The sequence below is a fragment of the Manacus candei genome, unplaced genomic scaffold (genome assembly GCF_025592945.1).
Source record: "Manacus candei isolate 608988 ecotype Guabito, Panama unplaced genomic scaffold, ASM2559294v1 h1tg000048l, whole genome shotgun sequence".
NCBI classification, from domain to species: domain Eukaryota; kingdom Metazoa; phylum Chordata; class Aves; order Passeriformes; family Pipridae; genus Manacus; species Manacus candei.
In genome coordinates this window covers 3,583,113-3,606,071 of record NW_026138096.1, presented here as the reverse complement: position 1 = coordinate 3,606,071, position 22,959 = coordinate 3,583,113, and the positions used below count along the sequence as shown (strand labels likewise).

General features: G+C 36.2%; 1 protein-coding gene across 15 annotated transcripts in view; it reads left to right on the top strand.

Moving 5' to 3' along the window:
* Positions 1-22,959, top strand: part of JAKMIP1 (janus kinase and microtubule interacting protein 1) — a 245,641-nt gene that overhangs the window by 53,684 nt on the left and 168,998 nt on the right. For 9 of the 15 annotated variants that reach the window (XM_051798518.1, XM_051798502.1, XM_051798517.1 and 6 more), the window contains 2 exons: positions 1,771-1,959; positions 17,885-18,159. In XM_051798518.1, coding sequence (XP_051654478.1) covers positions 18,031-18,159 — 129 coding nt within the window. In that variant the 5' untranslated portion in view covers positions 1,771-1,959; positions 17,885-18,030. Of the gene's footprint in view, positions 1-1,770; positions 1,960-4,075; positions 4,337-7,708; positions 7,744-14,380; positions 14,522-17,884; positions 18,160-22,959 lie in introns of those variants that run through there. The other 6 variants (XM_051798508.1, XM_051798513.1, XM_051798504.1 and 3 more) reach the window with 6 other exon arrangements.

Sequence of the window (22,959 nt, the reverse complement as noted above, 5' to 3'; positions counted from 1 at the left end):
TACATTACATGTTAATGTGGGAAAACCTTCTCTTTCCCTTTTGTTCAGATGTATTCAGATTGCTAACTGAAAGCCAGAAGAAAGCAAAAAAACGTTGTTTTATGTGGAAAAACAATATTGGAATATTAAAGAACAGGGCAACTCAAAAAGGATGATGAAGATAGGATGAAGTGAGACATATCTGACGTAATTAAAAAATAGAGGTTCTTGACCTCTGTCTCTGCCTGAGGAGGTTTGTTACTATATAAATAAATTGAATTCCTCTTTCCAATGTTCTGTGCTACTTAAATATGCTGACTAAGCTGTTTCAGCACTTTGATCTTCTGCCATGATCTGGCCCCAGCTGTACTTTCATCCTCTTCAAAAGTATTCTCTCACAGCTATGAATTTGGCCCTAAGGAAATGAGTGTGTAGATTTCCTTTCTTTCTCCATTAAATACTACCTAGATGGCTGTCTTTATTGAACAAATAAGCTGGTAAATAATTCCCCAAGGATTTATTTTTCAATCCACTAACAACAGAATCTACTTGGTAACCTTAAACAAAGCCCTAGAGATAAGTGCAATATTTCCCAGCAAAGGAAATTGTTTAGGAGTTATGTTTTTGGGACTGGTGTCATTGGATGGAATCCTAAAGTATTTTATGTGAAGTGCAGCTATTTGTGAAGACTTGAAAAGTAGACATGATAGTGGACACATCCATCATGTTTCATTGAAGTTCAGACAGGGTATTCTGTCTGGCTTCCAGCTCTCTTGCCCAAAAGGCAAGAGTTTGACCTGTTCTGTGTCCTATCTGCCAGCCCTCTGCTTTGGAGATCCTGTATGGCCATGCCTGCTTAAGAAATTGCTGAAATCTGTTTGCCTTGTTCAGTTCACTTGCCCTCAATCTTTAACATAAAGGGTATACCATGAGAAGATTTATTACTGAGGAGACTTTCTTTTCTGTACTCCACAGCGTAAATAAAAATGCTGTTAAAGGTGTTTAGAGACTCTAGGAAAACTGAGGTAGATGATACTCGTTAAGGAACTTGACTTTCTTTAATCTTTCAGCCTGCTATTTTCCATAAAGATATCTCCATAATGATAATTTTATTTCTGTAAATATATTTTTCTGTGCATGGTAAATATGAATCCAAACTAACATGTAGTGAACATCAGCAAAAGTTTGAATGCTTCTGTTGTTTCCTCTTAAGATAAAAGTATGTTGAAATGTTATAAAGAAATGTGAAGTAAGGCAATATTAAGGCTTTGTACCTCTCTTTCAGTTTTTTGTTTTCAGAGAGGAAATTGTGATCATTGTCTTTGCTGCACAGGAGAACAGAATTCAGATTTTTGAAAATTCAATCTTTACCTATTTTCAAAGGACACATGATAACTTCCTTATGTTGATATATTTTGGTACAAGATTTATGGCAATGGCCAGTCTGTATGTGACATGGGAATTTAGGCCTGTAGTCCAAAATCCAGTAGCTTGTGTTGAAATGGAATACAAACTTAGTATTAGCTAGGCTGAGTTAACAGTCTGGATTGACCTGGTCTAATTTCCAAGTAGTTTAGCAGCTTCCATTATGCTTTCATTGAAGATCATCTAGTAAAGGCCACCACTGCACATGTATTTTAAAGGAAATAAGATGCCACACTTGTAATTTCTGCAATATCCTATTCTGCTTCATTTTGTTACCCTGTGTAAATATTTTTCCATTGTATTGCTACCATCAAAGCTGTCAATCAAATCTGATTTGTATTAAATCTCTTCTTTTTGGTTTAACAGATGATGTCACCAATATTGCTCAGGAATCCCCCCTTGATGATGAAGAAGAGAATGTGCCAACAGGAGTAGGAGTTGCAGTTTGGAAAGAACAAACATATCTAGTGACTCAGCTACTGGTGCTGCTCAGTCTTCACCTCTTTATGTTAAAATTGAACACAATTGCCTCAGAAACCTGTGGAAAAGAGAAAGGTACTGTGCATTGCCAGCATATTGGGTGGGTAGGAAGAGAACAAATCTGCAATACAGATAAAATGTTATCGATTTATTAGAGACAACATAATTTGAAGCTTCAAGTTTGAAGTTCTTTTTTGTATTAAGAAAGACTTTAAACCCAACCAGATTTTGCAGGCAGTAAAATAAACTGAATCTATATGAAACTTTTGTCTTTGCTTGAGGTGCTTTGGTTCTCTTCACATAGAGGCTTCCTGGATTCACTGAATAGATTTCTTGATATTATGAACATTTTCTTACTTGTGTTTTTTTTTAAATAAATTTTGTAAGTAATTTCCTCACCAGCACCACTACCCATGGCATCTAAAGCGTGCAGTACAGAAGGGTGCTTAGTGTCTTATGTTTGTCATATGCTTGCTAACTTGACCACTCTTTTACTTCAGCTATATCTGTCACCATTATAAAGAAGAAAGGCTTTGATTGCTTTGGTCTCAGTCAGATGCTAAGCTCCTTTGACAGACTTTCCCAACTTCCTGTTGATTTATATGTGTTTATAATGTGCATATGTCTGGGTATTCAGTAGGCAGCTATATATGCCATGCATAAAACCCATCACAATATTTTGTCTGCTTCAAGGATCATCTACTATATGGGGAAAATTATCCAATTCCTCCTATTAGAGAAGTATGGTAAGGATGACAGCTTAATGCAGTGACTAATTTGGGGGTTTTTCATCTTGTGGTAGTCCTGCAGTGGAACTGCAGTGATGATAGAGTTATTAGAATTAGAAATATTAGGAAATAAGCAACCCACACTCTCTATAACTGTTGTTTCTGCAGCAAAATGCTGCAGTGAGTCCCTAGAAATGATATTTTTATCTAGAAAGATATCGAGAATATAGTTGAAGTTTGCCAGAAAACCGTAATGCAAAAAGAATGAGAAACTTCAGTCATAGATGTATCCAAAAAATGATCTTTACATCTAAGTAATAATATCAGAAAGTAGATGATGCTGATTTTGAAAAGAATTAAAATACTGAGCTCTAAACCCAGCTGATAAATATTATAACTTGGCTTTCTTTGAAGGTGAATGCATTTTGATTTTTAAATTTCAAAGGAATACCATTTAAAAGTTATTTTCCTCCTGTTGGACTTTAGACTGTTTATTCCTGTACATCCAAACAGTTGAACATAAATTAAAAAAATGATTTAGACATATTTTATTTAACTGACTCTGCTTGATGAAAATGAAAAATTCCAAATATAGAGAGTCTTCGACAGCTAATGTATTTTGTAAAATGATTTTGTCTTATGCAAATTACCTATAAGGAGGCTTCCTAGTACTTGGAACTAGCTTATGTGGGTTTTCATTCTCTGGATTGCTTATGCATATGCCTAATGCTACAGAAAAAAAACCCTATGTATCTGGCTCCTGTTTGTCTTATTTGATTAGTCATATTTCTTGCATGTCAATTTGGTTAGACTATTTCTGATCTCTCCAACCTGTCTCCTCAGAACGGTGGTGTTCTCCCAAGCATTCATGCAGGAATGGTGCTGCTACATCATGCAGCTGTGTGCTGGCACTTTGCTTTAGAGAATGACTGGCTGCTTCTGTGAAAATTTAGCATTGCTGTAGCATGCCTGGTCCTTAAATAGGGCCAGGCACATTTTTTTAAAATGGCTCTTTCTTTCTTTTGCTGACTGATCATGAAATCTACCAAAAATTGGTATTTTCCCCCTTTCTTTGAATTGATAGACATTAAAATGAGATAAACTTTAGTATTATTCTCATGTTTCCATTTTTTTCTTAACATCCTTTGAACAATCCATCTGTGCTGACTAATCCTCTGACAAATATAACTTATATTCACTGCCACATTATTACAGATCCATTATTCTCCAAACACAGAAAACCAGTACTATAATATGTTTGTGTCTGAAAAGTTTTTCTCACTTGCAAATATAAGAAGGTAATACATTTGGGTAGCTGATAGCTGTACAGCTGCTGGCAGAATTCCCACACAGGTTTTGCCATTAGATAAGCCTGTGGCTGGTAATGGTCGTGTTGAGATAAGATAGGTATCATTTCACTTAGTCATCTAAAACTAATCCTCTATGTGTTGAGTGTTTCCAAGAGGTCTTAAAAAGAAAATTAAGCAAACTTTTCTGACAACTTGGTAAGGTCTCTCAAATATATAAAACTTGCATCCAGTATTAAGCATAACGAATCTTCAGTCTTTTATGAAGCTCCTTGTATATTCATAAATGAGTATGAATGGAAAAAGAAGGTATGAACCATGAGAAAACTACAGCCTCTGTGGTGTGCATTCAGTAAATAGTAGTGAGAGGCCATAAAGTTGACAGTTCTGACAATTCCTTAGGATATACCATTTTTGGTATGTTTTTCTCAAGAAATAGGCTCTCTCATGGTTATGGTGGTCTTTCTAGCTTTTTTGTTTGCTCTTCAGTTAATTTTTAACATCAATAGTTTTGAATGTGTTATGAATATTAAATACCTTTGATAGTGTGATTTGATAGCAATATATGTGTGTGGGGGGGGAAAGGCCTGTTTTATGCATAGCATTGTGTAAATGTTGATTTCCAGAATAATTTTGTAGGATACTAAATTACCTGCAACTTACCCTTTCTGAAGGAAACCCATCATGTGCACATATGCTCATACTATATTTATACTTACATATGTTCAGTATGAGGATCTTTGTATTACAAGTAGTCTTATGCAAAACTGTATTTTAAAATGTGCTATTATGTGTTGCCATATCGTAATGAACTTGGACAATAAGAATCAATGTCATGTTCTTGCTCAGTAACTCAGTGCTGCAGTTCTGCAATCAAGTACTCTAGGGTGGCATAATGTGTTATTTTGAGGAAACTTCTTTCTATCAGACCTTTGTTTAATCTTTCTCTACCTTGTGTGATGTTTTTGCATACCTTATATTTTACTTAAAATTTGGGGTCAGTGTGCCTGAAAAATATTACATGCTAAAAAAGTTCCATTTCCCAGCTGAGTTCACTTTTTATTTAGTGTGGACTGTGATCTTTGTTTGTGTCAGAAAATAAACTTTAATACAAACCAGAAAGTCTACCTAAAGTTTGTTTGAAAAGTAGTAGAATCACATTTATTAACATTTCCTTTTGAAAAATGTATTAGTATCTTTCATGTGTGTTGGTTATAGCAGGAAACAGAAATGAGGTCAGCAAAATATGGAGAGGAATGAATATCTCATAGGACCATACATGTGAGTTTAGAAACTGAGTTGAATAAAGCAGAACATCAGCTTAGCAATGTTAGTCAGCAAACACAACCCACCACAAGGAAGGTAAAAAACCCGTTCCAGTGAATACACTCTTTTGGGTCTGAATGGGGTGGAGTAGCATAAAACTTCATGACTGCAGAATTGACCAACTGAGTTCTTATTTGTGCTGAAAAATTGCTTGCTCATCAGAGATATTAATGTGAAGATACAGTATTAGTGTAGGATACTAGATGGTAGCATTTTTCAGATATTCTCCTAGGTTCTGTCTTACTTTCTGAGAGTATTTTGGTATTGAAAAATAAGTTTTGTCAGCTGCGAAGTCTGAAACCTATTTCACTGATTGAATCTTTTTAATCCTCTTTACCTGAATTATTTTTAGATGTTGAGACTCTGGTTAGAGATTGTATCCAAATGAAAGAAAGATACATTAAGAATTTAATAGAAAAAACACCACATTATTAAAACTAGAAGTTTTACTGGTTATTGAAATTTATCACATGTTTATCGTTAGGACAACCCAGGGACCAAGCCCAGCCAACATGGGTTCATGAAAGGCAGGTCCTGCTTGACCAACCTGATCTCCTTCTAAGACAGGGTGACCACTTAGTGGATGAGGGTAAGGCTGTGGATGTCTCTACCTGGACTTCAGTAAAGTATTGGACACCATTTCCCGCAGCATTCTCCTGGAGAAACTGTCTGCTCATAGTTTGGACAGCTGCACTATTCACTGGGCAAAAAACTGTCAGATGTCCAGGCCCAGAGAGTGGTGGAGAATGGAGTTAAATCCAGCTGGTGGCTGGTCACCAGTGGTGTCCCCCAGGGCTCAGTACTGGGGGTTAGTACCCTGTTTAGTATCTCTATCAATGACATGGATGTGGGGACCCTCTGTCAGTTCACAGATAACACTAAGCTGTGTGGGTGTGTTGATCTGCTGGAGGGCAGGAAGGCTCTGCACAGGGATCTGGACAGGTTGGATTGATGGACCAAGACCAAGTTTTTGAGGTTCAACAAGAGGGAACTTGGACTTTGGTCACAACATCTCTGTGCAGCACTACAAGCTTGAGGGTGAGAGGCTGGAAAGCGACCCAGTGGAAAAGGACGTGGGAGTGCTGGTTGACAGTGGCTGAACATGAACCAGCAGAGTTCCCAGGTGGCCAAGAAGGCCAATGCCATCCTGACTTGTATCAGAAGTAGTGTGGTCAGGAGGACCAGGACAGTGATTGTCCCCCTGTACTCGGCACTGAGGAGGCTGCACCTTGAGAACTGCATTCAGCTTTAAACCCATCACTGCTAGAAAGGCATTGAGATGCTGGAGTGAGTCCAGGGAAGGCCAACAAAGCTTCAGAAGGGTCTGGAGCACAAGTTTTATGTGGAGTGGCTGGGGAGCTGGGGGTGTTTAGATTGGAGATCACAGTGAGGAACTCTCCCCAGCTACCTGAAAGCAGATTGTAGTGAGGTGAGAGTTTGTCTCTTCTTCCAGATAATAAGTGACAGGACCAGAGAAAATGGCCTCAAGTTGCACTAGGGGAGTTATAAATTGTATATTAGGAAATATTTCTTTGTTGAAAGGGTTCAGGCATCGAAACAGGCTGCTCAGGGAAGTGGTGGAATGTTCCAAAAAAATGTGGATGTGGCACTTGGGGACATGGCTTAGTGGTGATCATGGCAATGTTGGGTTAATGGTTGGACTTAAAAGTCTTGTTTAACTTTAGCAATTACATGATTATATGATTACAGTGCCCTGCCTTGGGGCCAGTAGTGGTTTATGATCCAGGATGAATTCTCTCTATTTACATCTTAGAAAAGGGGGATAAGAGGAACTGACAACTAAAGTTTGTTAAAGAGTGTGACAGACTAGTGAGTCTGAGAGGGATTCCTATGTAGACACAATGATGGGTTTTGGTCCTTCCTCTGAAGTCAGGACCATCAGGGTTGTAAATCTGTGTATAGTCCTGAAGATGACCAGGATGGAAAATGTTGAGGAGTGGAGGGGATAAGAGACAATTAAATTACTTGCATAGTAAAAAAGTTTAGATTTGTTTATTTGGTAACCCCTGAATGGAGTGCTGTGCGGGCTTGATAAGCACCTTTGCACAACAACCCTGTTAGCCTGTGCAGTACTTGCTGTGAAAAATCAGAGTAAAAGTTTGGGGGGGGGGGGGAAATTCTGGTTGCCTTATGTGAAATTTAACTTTATATTAAGTAATGCAAAGGGGAACCAGGTGAGGGAACATACGATGATGTAAATGACAAGTCTGATCTGTGGCAGAGGCATTTCTATTGCTTCATTGGGGAGCTTGCATTTCTGTATTGAGGAAATACTATATTGCCTTCAGGTTGTTTCAGACAAGAGGTGGAAAGGGATGCAAAAGGATTAAAGTACTTTAGTATGCTTCTGAGAGTTAACCTGGTATTGTTTTGCCTTTGGGATCAGTTGCACTTTATTCCATCTGTTCAACTGTGGTGGTTTAATATTTGTGTGCTTTTCAGGAAACTGTGGAAAGCTGACTTCCCATCTTTCTCGGGTAAAACAACTTGTGTTAAACTGCTTGCAATAGTGCAGTTGTAACAATTTCCTGCACAAGCATAATTTTATATTTCCCCTGCCTTACATTTAGTGATGTAAGAAGATTATGAATGTTTGTGGTTTTTTTCAAGTTAATAAAAGTCAATGGGAGGGTGGAGCAGGGAAAAGGATTGTGGAAAGCATTTTCCAGGTATGGTGGATGTTATTACAACCCAAGAAAAAAAAAAGAGATTTTGTAGTAGAAGGGAGGGGGAGAGTACTTGGGCATTTCAATTAACTTGGAAGTGTTAGTGAAGATTTTTGTAACTTGATGTTTCTAGATTTCTACTGATAAAAAAATAGTAAGTAGTATATGTTTGTAGAATAACCATTTGAATTCATATTCTTGGGGAGGGAAATGAATGTGTTTACACTTAAGAGCTCCCAGTTTTCACATTGTTCTTTGAAACAGGGATCATTTCAATATTTCCCCTTTCTGGTACAAGGGCAGAGTATGCAGGTAACAACTAAGTCTAGATTTACATGTAACTTTAAGCTTACATCTCACCCTTATATTTTATTTCTTCCTTTTCTGTTATACACTCCTCTTTCTTTCCTTTCTTCTATATTTGAGAACTGGTGGTTGTGGGGAAAGAGCAGACAAAGAGAGGATAGGACTCTCACTTAAGTTAGTGATAACAAGTGGGCTGCCTCACTGAGAAGATTAGTTCTCTTTCTTCCTCTATTGGAGCCTTCTAAGCAGACTCCATTCTGGTAGTCCATTCCCCAGTGTATATGCCATCCACCACCCACACCACCTCTTCTTTTTTTTCCCTCTGCTTTGGAAACAAATAGTTAAAATTTTGGTAGTATAGCTTTGTTATGTAAGAGGTGAAAAACTGTGGTGTTAGTGCCATACCTTAAAGCAGAATCTTCTTTACAGTTTCATCTAAAGTTTAGGGAGATGGTGTGTGATGTAGAAAAAATAGTTCTTTTGGCAATACCTATTTCCATATTTTTCCACTGAGTCTTCATTCAGACTAAGTGTGCCTGTAAAGTCACTGCCAGCACCCTAGATTTTGAGGCTTCCCTCTGACACCTCTTTTAGGGGATGAAGTGGGAAGAGGAACAGAACTAAACACTAATATCAATTCATAGCAGAAATTATATGAATATGAACATATTTTTACACAATTGGGTGCAAAGTTAGGATTGCTACTGTGTCCAATTTACATGATAATGCAACTTGAATAAAGATTTTTGTCCATGGTCAGAGATGATTTACAGAACCGTTTAGACCTTGCAGAGAACAACCTTCTTTGCAGGCACCATGGGAAGAAGGAGGTTGTGTTCATAAGCAACGAAGCATAAACATCTTTCATTCGAGCACTGGGACTTCTGTAAGCTTTAGGTGACATGTCTTGGCTTCACCTTGTGTAAAACACTGTACCATCTTCACGGTCTGCTCTCTGAAGCAGTATAGTGAAATGAAATCTTGATTTCTTAATGAAGGAAAAGATATATAGGTGAAGAGAGATAAGGATGTTTTCTTGAGGCTGAACAATAAGTTACTTTTTAATTCCCCTAAATGTCCAAAACAGCCTGACTATGACAGCATTCAGCGATTTAGGATACACTGTTAGCAGTATTGTGCCCTCATAAATTGCATAATCCCCTTAAGTTGCATGTGCAACTTGCATACTAGAGATCTCCAAGTTGCCTGTGCAAGTAACTTCTGTTCTGTCCAACACTCTTTCAAATTCAGGAAGCTTTATTTCTGTATATATATGCATGTATATATATATATTTTTGTGTGTGGATTAATTTAATTTCTTTACTTCAAAATACTTTTGGACAGTCTAATCTGCACAGCAGGCAGTCTCACAGTCTATAGTGGTGTGTCACAGAGTAATTCTGGGGGTTTATATTTATATCTAGTTGCCTGTTTCTCTCTTTTTAAGCTGAACTATGACTGAATGTGTCATTGTTTTTTAACATTCTGAGGGATGCTATCCTTAAAATTATGATGTTGATACATGTATCTGGATAAATATATTTTTTGCAAGTCTTCATGGCCACCACATTCAACTCTAAGCATCTTCAGAAAGCACATTCCTACTTCTGGTGGCCAATTTGCCAACACTATTGCCAACAAGTCTGGAATGGTTTGAATCAAATTTGCTGGCAGTTATCAGAAGGGTATTTTATTGGTAGTCTTCTCACGGTGGTGAAGCATTTTCTGTTTGTGAACATGGGAAGATTGTTACACAAAGGAAGCCTTTAGATCACAGTTTGTCTTCTGTGCTTTTCTTATGCTTTGTCATGCTTGTCTCTGTCCTGTTTAACCAGGGAGAGAAACGAAAGTTTGTCTCCAGGCTCTTGCTGTGTTAGTTTCTAGCTGTGCTTTTTACTGCCTGTCATTTTAAGCTGCTGCACTGCTCCCTTTCAAAATTTAGAGTTGAGAGAGCAAAGAGGCTACTGTCTGGCTGAAATACCCAGTTTAAATATTTTATTCCAGGTGATGCAGTTCTATCAGCCAGAGTGAATTAAACTCTTCACTGCAATGAACATTCTCTCAAATTACAGCCCTTGAAACACCAATGTTAGATGGCTGATTATCAGAGCACTGTTGTGAGAAAGTTAACAGATCTTCTGAGGGATTTGCAGCTTTGTGGAACACTAAATTTGGTGATTCCTGACAAAAGCAGTTGAAGTCTTTCTAGTTCTCATAAGCTTAATTTCTCATAACCAAAATCCATCAACCCTTAGCCCATGTGTTGCCCATAAACTAGTGATAATTATTGTTATCATCCAGCTAGATTTGAAACTAGATTTAAATGTGGGGTGTCTTACTTTAGGAACATTGAAGTTAAGCAGAAGTCCTTGATACAGTAATCAAACATAAGGTTGAGGTCCTAAATTCCTGAACACAGGTAGATACTTTTTGGGGATTCTTTGACTCTTCCTGAACTGCCAGTTCAGGAATTAAGGAACTTGGCTTTAAAAGTGGAGCACAATGGGAACTTTGGATAAAATAAAGCATGTTCTTTTACCAGTCTTCCTGTATTACTGGAATAGGCTGATATCTTCATTTTGGCTAAGAGTTCTGATTTTAATGAGATGTGTCGAAGTTGAGCCGACCCTTGGTAGGTGAAGAAGTTTTGTCATTAACCTGCTCAGCATTATAACTTCCTTTTTGGTGCTGACTGCTGTGTTCATGCTGCTCTGCAAACAGCTGTGTGATTCTTCTGTGCTGGAGCAGTGAGGTGGGAATGTGAGCTGTCTGGCACAGTGTGAGGTAACTTGCAGGTTTAATGAAGGTAGAGAATAGCACATAATAATTATTGAAATCAGAGATAGTGCAATGAAATCATGCCACCTCTATTTGCCTCATTGCTCAGTTGGTAACTAATATCACATCCAGATACACCTTTTCTCATCCTTTCGCCTACCTGACCTCTTAAGTCTGTCCTATTGATTTACAAAATAATAAACATTCAAGATGGAATAAAGTGTTAGACGACTCTACGTTTTCTCTCATTGAATTCCACCTCTCTCTTGAGTCATCAAATTGGGAATCTGAACCTCTCCCCACAAGCCTGTCAGTTGTCTTGCACATTTTCTACACAACTGTCCTCCCTGAATTTTTCATTTTTCTCGTTTCAGGTTTCAACTATTCTCACCCTTTACAATAAAAATAATAATAATGATAATGATGGGTTTAAAAAACATCTAAAGGAAGCTTCCTGCAAAAATCAGGTGAATAGCTAAACAAAAGTGGTCCAGTATAATTCAAAATCCTAAATTTGGCATAATGATTAATCTGTGGGTTGTCAGTGACAGTCAGTAAAGATATTAGAATCTGCCTCTCTAGTTACCATTTATCTAGGTCTAATATAGAAATGCTAAAACTCCACATTCTAGTTCTTAAATTTTATGCTTTAAATGGAGTGCTGCTCCTCAGTGAAAGCCCAGGGATCTCCCTGCATCACATCCAGGGCACAATGAGAAGAGCTGGAGGCTGGGCACACATTGTGCTGGACAGCAGGCATCTTGTCAGGTGTCCTGCCTGTACTTGAAAGAACGGAATTGGCACAGAGATGAGAGGAACAGCTCTGCCCACAGCTGCCTCTCTGGAGTTGCAGTGAACCCAGCACTCTAAAGCTCTCTTGCCGTGTAACAGAGCCGAGTTTTGAAGGTTGTGGAGGGAGGACATTGTTTTATTATTTTTAGTTACATTTGAACTTTACCTTTTTGTGCTAGTGTCTTTTTAATTTTATATGTGTCACAGGACTGCTGTTCGTAGCATTTTGTCTTTTAATATGGTTAGTGGAACGATTTTAATGATTTAATGAATCCTCAAAACAGTTCTGTAAATGAAATTGGGTAAATATTAATAAAGAATTTATATTCATTGAAGACAGTGAATATTTTACTTTAAAGTCAGGGCATCAAGCTCATAAATTTTTGAGAAGTGATCCAGGTTAAGTTTTCACTAACTACTAGTGTATTGAAGTGTTGTGTAGTGCAGAGAATGGAGGTGCAGGATTCCTTGCCTTCCTCCTGGCTTGTCCTCTTCAGCTTAGACATTCCCTTTTACTTGTGAAAATTCCTTGTAAATGAAGAACTAGATTTGGGGGTTTTTGGTTTGGGTTTGGTTTTTTTTGTTGTTTGTTTGTTTGTTTGTTTGTTGTTTTTTTTTTTTTTTTGTAGGATGCTTATGTCTTCCACTAGAATGAAGCCATTAATGTACTGGATGCTAACCAGGGTTACTCAGTAGTACCAATCAAAAACAATAATTCAGTGTTAAGTGGTTGTTAGTAGTAGGTACAAATACAGTTGAGTGTGTGCATAGGGTCTAAATGAGTTTGATATCAACAGGATTGCGTTACTGTGAGCTTTTTTGGGAAAAAAACAATGCAAAAATGCTTCGAGTTTCTTAGTGATTGCTTTCCATGTAGTATGGCCCTATAGGTGTATTGTTATTGATGCAAAAATGACTCAGGACTGTGGGCTGTGAATCTGCAAAAAGGAATGGGGAGCTGTCAGATAACAATAAAGATGTTTTTGGTTTTATCTGCCAAAAAATCACAAGTGATACTTACAGAAGTGTTTCACAGTAAGGAAACTCTGTATTTCCCTAAGTGGGATAGGATTTAAAATAACCTTCAAAGGTTCTACTGTTACAGAAATAGATCTATCTCTGTAGGTAGCTAACAAATGGGTATTTAAAATGTGACTAGTCTACAATATACTTAGAAAATTATTCTTATAATTTGTATTCACATTTTTTTTTACCTGAGAAGAGTATTATTTTACAATCCTGTAGAGGTGCTTTTGCTTTTATCAATTCAGTCATGTTTTATTACATAGAACTGAGAACTGAAGCAGTAAATGTAGGTCATCTGAACCTGTGAGAAATGTGCCTTGGGCATCGGCAGCTCTGAACGTTGTCTTTCCCATACAGTCACTGCTTGATTATCACTGGGTTTTTAAACTATAACATTGGTGAAACTGGCAGTTACTTCTGAAGTTAACATTGTACCTGTGTCCACTGCATTTACTATTGTCGGGTTCTAGGATTATAAAATCTATTTTAAATTTCTTGAATATTCAGAGTTGTGCTATACTAAGAATGTACTTAAATCTCATATTCACAAGCAAAGTAAGAGTTTTGGGTAACCGGTAGTAACCTCTGCAGTGTTATAAGAGAAAGGTTGAAGTAAAATGGAAAACCCACTATTTATGTGGAAGTGAAGTGTCTAGATGAAGAAGCTTTTTATTTCTCTCCAGTACCTGAGTTATGGCTTGGTGTTTCAGCTGAGATGACTCATTCACAACTTCACCTTCTAAAAATTATGTTGCAGCTGAGTAATGTTGTTCAGATCTGAATTAAGACTGGAATGCTGAATTTTGGTTGACATTTTCTTCTTATCATATTATCTTATCCCTATTTATTACTTGATTTTATAGATGTACTTTTCTTGTTGATTACTGTTTGTTACTGAAAAACTCACTGTCTACAGATATAACCCTTCCTTTATTTTTGTGTATTCAGTACAGAGTCATGCTTTAAGACTTGCATTTCTTTAAATGGAGTTGTGTTTCACTAGAAAATACTGGGCTCCCTCTTTTTTTCTCTGATTTTTCATGCTACGCTTCCACATTTTTGTAGTAATTAATTTTTCTTTTTTTTTGCTATTAGGTTTTATTGATATTTAACATCTAGAAGGACCATATAGCACTTCATTACTTAGTCTGAGGGTTTTTTTGATAAAACCAGGGAAGAGATTGAAGTAGTGATAAAAATATCCTTTAAATCTCTTTAGCAAATAGAAGAGAAATTGGAAGTCAGGAATGGAACATTGTTCAGATGGTTGGTTTTCTAGGTACATTAAGAATTTGGATTTCCCCAAACATCCAGCAAAAATCATGTTAAATATTTTGATCTTTTACACACCAGTCCCCCAAACTATTGAACAGTTGATTCAAATCCAATCAAATTTATATAATTTGTTGTTATTGTTTTTCTTGAATTACAAATACCCCTATACTTATCAAGTAAAGTGAGAAACTTGATACGTTCCAGAGACTGCTGTCAATATGACTTGTGATTGAGAATCCATTATTCTTCCTATCCTTTTCTTTTTGGTCAGATATAAAATACATTCAAATGATCCTAAGGTTTGCAAGAAGTGTGTAGAACTCACAGTGCAGGAAGTGGCTATTTTTGTTCACAAGTGATTGTGGGACTGTATCATGGTGGCGTCATGAGTTTGCCTCTCAGTTGACATATGGTGAGTTAATAAATAGGTTGTTGGTTGCAGCTTCTACGTCAGTAAAATAATATTTTGTTAGAGTAGGATATTTTTCCTTCTGTTTTTCTCCCTGTGTTTACAAGCTGCCTGGTAGGGTTTTTTTATCCTAACCTTTATCTGAACATTAAGTGTGGGTACTCAGCTAGCAGGGAATGTAGGCACTCACTGGTTCTAACCCTTTTATTTGGGAATGGAGATCCACCCTCTTCTGCTGTAGCCCTGGTGTGCCTGGGGTATGTGCCTCTCTGTGTATATAGAGAGGCTTTGCGTTGCCGTAGTTCCTGCTCTTGAAATAAGTAGGGCTGGAAGATGTATCTAGGGAAGATTAAAAAGGGAGAAACTTTTCTATGCTCACCAATGCAGCTTGATGGTGATGATGGTGGGAGTTTCCTGTTTGTTTGTTTGTTTTTATTATTTGGGTTTTTTTGTTTGTTTATTTTGTTGGTGTTTTGTTTTTTGTGGGTGTTTTTTGTTCCTTCTTTTTGTTTTGTTTTGTAGTTTTGAGGGCTTGTTATGCTTAGTTGTTAGGTTTGGAGGTGAAGGGTTTGATCTCACTCCGCCCTTTCATAAGAGAAGCATAAGAGAAGCAGGTGATTTTCTTCAGGTTCTGTGTCTATGTTTTTATTTTACTTGAAAGATACAATTTTCAACTATTGTGAGTTATAGGAAAAAGACTGAGAACAATGCTTTGAGAATTTTTTAAATTCTAAAGAGTACTTCAAAGTGTAGTGCTGAATTGTTTATTTTTAAGGCTAATTTAAGTGCTAAATGCAATTTGAACTGCTTTAAATAATGCATATTATATTTAGACCTGCACATTTTCAAAAGCAGACAACAGTATGATCCTGGTACCTGATTGTAAGACCTTATTTATTAAGAGCTCTGAGTGATGATGACTCTGATAGAATATAAACTCTGCAGACATTGAGAGTTATGCCTGACCAGGACTTCAGTGACAGGCCATCTTCTGCTGTACATAATTATAACTTTAAATGTTCATATTGAATTGCTTAGTATATTCATAATATGCCTGGGAACATGATATGGTCAGGAGAGGTTGTTATTACTGAGCAAAATATATGTGGCAATTTCAAAATGCTCCACATTTCAAACCTCTTTTTCTGTTCTCTGGATGTTGTGTATATCCACACAGAGCAGTTACTTCACTTTCCTCATTTTACTGATGGAGAAGCAAACACAAATTATTTTCCAAACTAATTGGAAAGGGGACTGGGGGGATCTAATGAGGTTAAAAATCATGCAGTCAGGCCATTGAGGTATGGTTTTGGTTTCCTTAACTAAATTAATAATCTACTGAATTAAATAATATATAATTTGACTGCATCAAGAATTTTGTGTAAAGATTTCAGGATTAATTCCTTGATAGAAGCTGAATACCCCAGATACCCTTTGAGATAAGGAACAACTCATTTCCCTTTGCACCATTGTAGATACTGTGGAATTATTATAGGTTGGATTTGCATATCTATGTTATTTTAGATTTTCTTTACAAATAGTCCAGGGAAATAACACAAGCAACTGATTTTTAATCCAATTTTTTCATATAGTTAAGGATTTTGGATGAAATATACTGGTTTAATAGTGCTTAGTTTTAGCCTTTAGCATCATAGAAACTCCATAGATTAGTAGCATGAAATTTCTTTATTAAGAACAACAATTCCTCACATTTCTTCTACTCACTGAAGAGTTCCTTGTTTTAAGTTAGTGTAAGAATATTTCTGATTTATTTTTCTTGAATAAACTATTACGTGTAAAATCACGATAGCACCAGTGTTTATTTGTTTTGTAAAGTAGGTCTGATACATAAATAAAGTTAAAATGCATTTCTGTTTCCTGTTTTTTCATAAATTGTTAAAAATGCTAAATATAAAGAATATAAGGAACAGATTAAATTTTATTGAATAGGATAAACTGATAGATTATTATATTTCAAAGGAAATACATCTGATATTACAGAGCAAAACAGCTACTTCACTCAAATTACTTTAGCAAATAATTGGTAAAATTGGTCTTTTTTCAACAGCTTTTCATGAAGGAAAGAATTCAATGGGAATATTGTCAAACAGATTGAGACTTTTTGTCCTGAGTTCTGTTTGCTTTTCATGTGATTTGCCTTGTCATTTTGGGCAAGATATTTAACTGACTGCCTGTTTACCAGTCCTTGAAGAGGAGAATAAAACTTAATGTTTTTTTTTTGTCTGTACACAACCCTTTAGAAAGCAAGTGCTAAGGAATGCATGGGATTTTCATTCTAATACAATTTCTAAAATAACTTCCAGGCAGAAGTAGATTGGAAAGAGCAACTTATTATTTGAAGGCAATTTGATAGCAATTTTTTTTGAAATATAATACTCCAGGAATGTCGTTCAGTATTAAAGTAGGAAGTCTTCTGCTTTGTCGACAGTTTAATTACAAAATTATGTGGATATTTAGAATGAGCAGAGGATGTCGGTTTGGAAACCAATTCAGCATTGATAGCATTTGTTCCTCAGTTTGTTCTTGTAGAGCATCAGGTTATTCTTAGATGAGAGCAGAGAGGAAAAAAAGTCGCAGATTAAGCTTCTATAACTACTTATGAAGCAAACTAATCATGGGATTTCCTAATTATTGGAATTAGGGTTCTTTGTCTCCTATTGATATTCTCCTTGAATATTACATAAAGCTGATTTAAATAATTGAATACTTTTTAAGCTTAGAGCATGCTGGGAAATTAAAATGAAGCTAAATACTTTTGCGTCTTGATTATGGCTTTTCAAACAGTATCAGCCCTGAACATAAGCAGTTTACATATATGATATTTTAAGAAACATTTCTAAAATTATTTTCCCATTTTGTGATACCTTTTTAGGTATCACAGATACAGTATCATAGATACTGATGCTGTGAGACTTGCATAATACAGTTATGCATTATAACTGATACAAAAGGGTGAGAAATGCTCTCTTCTTACTACTGGAAACAAACTATTCCCACTGAAACACTAACCTCAGTTAACTTATGGTTTTTTATGTACCTCTTGGGAATCCTGAGCATGGTTCTAGTCAGACCTTGAATAAGATATGATTTTTATTTATATACTGTATTTGTCATAAATGTAAAGAATTTTATTTCTGTGGACATCAGAATACAGTGAATTTGGTTTAGAGACAGTGAAATATTGTGTAACTTCTTATCTGTTTCTTTCAAACTCTAGTGCACTATGAAATATAGTATATAATACAAAGAAGTTCAGTGTGCTTTAAAACCTGAATATTAAGTCTGATGTTTAATTCTGCTCAGTGCTGTAGCCTAATTCTGTTCCCACTACTTTGTTCCTTCCAGGGCATGAGAGACTGCTCCCGTGATGGCAGAGGTTTGTGGGAAAGATTTTGTTGAACACTATACGACTCTTAAATGCTAAAAGCAGAAGGCACTAGCTGGTAGCTCAGTGTGGAGCAAAAATTTTATTTTAAACTTCAAAAATAATTATGTCAAAGAAAAGTCGTGCCAAGGGAGAGAAGTCCGAGATGGAGATTGAAGCCCTGCAGGCTGCTAATGAGGAGCTACGAACTAAACTAACCAACATCCAGATAGAATTTCAACAAGAAAAAAGCAAGGTATTTGTCTATCTATATTTTCTGATCGTTCTTCTTAACAGTAGCACTGTTAGAAACCAGCAGAGTTTCGTACTAAAATGCATTAACCTTAAAAGAAAAACTTGACAAAGTAGTGAAATCAGAAGAATCACCGATAAACTGAAATTGGTGGCAACTCTTCTAAATGACATGCAAAAGGAAGTAAATATCCCCAAACATCCAGTCGCTGAAATTTGCAGTCACAGCAATATAAATGGCATTAGCTTACTATGACTTAAAGGCAAGGGAGTTTTGTCATTTATCTTAGCATTGAAAACTGTATGTCGTGAAAAGAAAAATCTTTTGTTTTCAAAATCAAACATTGGCACCTTATTCAAAATGCATCACTATGGAAATTATCTGTGTAGGAGTTCTGATTTGCTTTGCTGAGGTTATGATGCATCTGATTGCTAATGAAACAGATCCATCAATATTTATCTGTCCAGCACATGTTCAACAGCTATTTTGGTAATCAAGAGAACACCTAGAATTATTAATTCATGAAGTACATATATATTTATAAAGATTAGTATTTACTTTTATATATCTCTGTAGACAGTTGAAAATATGGACAAGGCAGTAAGCTTATTTGTATTCTATTAGTTTTTTAGTCTCAATGAGTGCATTTGACTTTGCACAAGACAGTTCTGGAGATTAATCCATGTGCAAATGGATTTATCTGTGTTTCTTTGGTGATATTGTGGTTGCAAGTGTCCAAAGACTTACCAGTGGAAAAAGTATGCACTGAAAATGTGTCCACTTTATATAAGATAGCTTTGTTCTAGCCTTGGGTTTTTATATGTGTAAAATGTGAAACACTTGAATAACAGTATTTCTGTATGTTCCAGTTTCTTTAATAGCCTTATGTGTTACTCAACTTTGAATGGTCTTATTTTTCATATTTTAATTTACAAAGCAAACCAAGAAATACCTGAAAATGCAATCTTCAGAATTTATTTCTTACAGAAGAAAAAGAAATAATAAAGCTTTAATTTTTGTTTGATGCAATAGGTTCAGTATATATCAGCCAACTAAATCTGTGTTGCCTTGGAAATTTTTCTTCTTTCCAGACTAAAGCAACAAGTTATATCTCTTATACATCAGGAGTACTGATGAGTGAACAGAAATGACAAGGGTTTTGCTATTGACTTCCTCATCCAGCTTCTCCTGCTCTTTTTTGATATAATGAGAATAAATTTTAAAATAAGTGGCACAAACTACTTGTGCTTCTTAAAATCACACACCATGGAATTTACTAGTGGCTGATACCCTCTATAGTTTTCTGGGTGACAAATTGTGTTATTTCACTGTCATTTTTAGCATCTCATTGTTCCTATTTGGAGACTTGTTAGCTGATGGTAGATTACATTTACATTAGTAAATTCTTCTTTTTAGTTATTTTTTCTTATTTCCTATTTTGTTCTGTATGACTTTTTATATACAGATGTGAATTTTATTATAATTTTTTAAATTGTATTAAAAAGAACACATGATTATAAAATTATCATATACCTTGAACAGAAGAATGAATTAATTTTGAGTTCTTAAAGTACTTGGATTCTAAAAAATCCACGAAAACATTACATGAACACTAGGAAGAGTTTAACCCTGATGCACTTCCAGGTTTGATACTTTACCTGTAATACCATCACGTTAAACTTTGATTCAACTAAGAATGAGGTGTAATTACAAAACCATAACAGCTGCAGGAATGTTTTCTATAACTAGTCTGTTTACTTACATGTATTCAATGCAGTAAGATTTGCTTCAGTTTGGTTACTTGTTCATCTTTCTGCAGCTTGAGAATGTCATATCTTCTAGTATATTGAGGTTGTTATCAGAGACACATCTGTGTATTGTGCACATAGATCTGCAGAGAAATGAGAGAACTCACATATGTAATCTGTAGATGGATATGAAAGAGGAAATTACAACTAGTAATTGCATTGCAGTCTGCAGGAGATTCTGCAATATGTTGGAGTGCGTTTCTGGGAAGATGCAAGCGGGGAAGGAGATCTTCAACCTCTTTCCCACACCTTTGCTGTGGTGCTTGCTCTAAATCATTTAAGTAGATTTGAACCATACAGTTTATTTCCCAGCCTACTCTCAGTCTGTGCAGCATTTATACAGGATGCCTTGACTGACAAGATGAGTAAATCAAAGCCATAGGGATTTTTCTGGTTTAGACTGTAGTTTAAAAATGAGGAACAAAACCAACAGAAATTATGTCTTGGTATCAGAAAAGTAAAAACACTGTACTTAGAGAATTCTAAATAAAATAGATAGCTTTACTGGCACAGGAGTAAGAGAGAAGTATTGAAGCTGCTAAACAGACAGCACTGAGGCCCATGGGACATAAACTGTGTCAGGAAAGGTAACAAACTCTTTTGGGGCAAATTAATTTAATTTTCCTAAATTATTTTGTCCCTCATGCATATGTCTATATTAATGTTTTATCTGAGAAGGAACATTCTAATTGATGAGAGATGTCAGAAATGGAAATCAGTCTTACCATACTTCTGCCTGCAAAATACTGCCTTCTCTGAAATAAAATTTTACCCCAGACACATCCAAAACTTCGTGCATATTTTCCAAGTTCATTTTGTTTCACTGTTTGTTGATCCATTTATAAAAATTTCTTCTCCAAAGTTGTTTTCCTGCATGCTTATGCAATACCTGATCCAAAACTGATGCGTTTGCAGATCTTCAAAGGTGCATCATCGTAGGTCTTGCTTGGTGGTGTTTTGGGCATCAGACATATGAGTAGCTGGGTTCATTTACGAATGGGTGAAGAAAAAGCAGTGGCCCTGCTTTAGTTCCTATGTACTGCCTCTTGTTTTGGGAACACTTGTTTGATAGCTTTGGGCAGCCTGTTGATAGATAGCATGTCCTCCTGGACTGTAGGTTTGCTGCCATCTATGGAGATGCTGGAGAAGGAAATGCATGAACTGAACAGGGGTTCACATACTGCCCTTACTTGGCTACTGAAAAAACTTGGTTGGAAGAGATCCAAAATTTGGGTATTGAGTAACCAAGAGAGTTGACCGAAGCACAAAAATTATACTTATTTCAACATAAGTGGAGGCAGGACTTGCTCTGACTGAATCTTAAAGTCTGGTACAGTGAGCACAAGGAGCTGCAGTGAGTGAGCATGGTCTTGGCAGTCAACTCAGTGGTTTTTTTAAATGCTTGTACCGAGATACATGAATATTTGGGAAAAAGTATTACAAAGTACCTATTCCTACTGAGATAGTTAGCATAAATTAGAAGGTAGTTTTCTGATACTCCAAGTAATACTCTGTTCTTGACAGCAAGGTGTTGTAGTGTTTGCTGTCACTATTACTCCATCTTCACCCAGTTTAGTTATTGCTTTTAAATATCCATTTTCTGCTTGTGACTGTACCTTTATACTTGAGATCACAACATCTGGAAATTAGGATAAATGAGGTGTTTCAACTCAGTTGCCACTATATCACCTCACAATTGCCGAGATAGTTTTCATAAACCTCATGGTTTTCCCAGATTTCTTTGGGGTTTTTGAGCTTTGATGTTGGATGTTGAATCTGTTGTAGGCAGAAAAAAATCTGTTTTCAATGTGGGAAATATAAAAAAAAAAAAGAGAGCATGCCATACAATCAAGACAGTTTTATTTACTGGGGATTACAAAAGTAATATGGAAAAGAGTTACGGGCAGTAAGGGTGGAAAGACTCTAAATACAGCTGTTGATTTGAGTATCCAGACATTCTGAATATATATATATATGTATATATAAATTGTTATTCCCATAAACTATGTATGGATTAAGAAAGGAACCAGTTAATTTGCTGAACTATAAGGACTGTAATGAATAGCAAGGAGAAACTATGGTATTATGTTTGGGAGTGAAATATGGTAACCTTCTTGGAGCAGGGAAATGGCTGAAGTGTTGGTGAATCAAGACACTACTGTGTGGGATTCAGAGGAGATGCATCCCTTTGGGTAGGTTGTTTCCTGACAGCAGTTGAAGGGCATTTGAATTCAACTATTCTCTACACTTGATATATAAAAGTAAATTCTGAATACTTAACAAAAAAATCACTGAAACAAGAGAGTTTTGGACATCTGAAAAACATTGGACAGTAAATAACAAAGTAATTAGGAATAGATGTAGCAGCATTACTTCAACCAGAATTCGAAATAATTAAATGAGTGAATATGCTAGCCATGATAGTGCAATTTCTAACCCAGGTAAAACAGTCAAGAGAAGTGAGACATTACTAAACAGATGTTAAGCAATGATTATCATTAGTTTAACTGGAATTTTGCTAGAAGAAGTTGACAGAAAACACAGTGGAAGAGATCCTAAAAAATTTTGATGGTGCAATTCTACTCACAACTGTAGTAGAACCTTTAAAATTAATGTATCTTATCAGATTATGAGTGTTCTGGTTTTAGTTGAGATAGATTTCATTTTCTTCATGGTAGCTCGTATGGAGCTATGTTTTGGATTTGTGCTGAACAGTGCTGGTAACACAGTAATGTTTTAGTTATTGCTGAGCAGAGCTTACACAGAGGGCTTTTCTGCTTCTTACCCCTCTCTACCAGAGAGGAAGCTGGGGACGGTGTTTTCATTTGCATCACTGGTCTTTTTTGGGCTTTATTTTCCTCTCTATTTTTTTCTCTTACAATGTTTTTATTATATTTTGTATCTAGTATTAGGTTTTTCTCTCTAATTCTTTCATTCTTCTTACCTCAAACCACTTTCATCCTTCCAATTCTCCCTCACCCCACCAGAGTGGGGC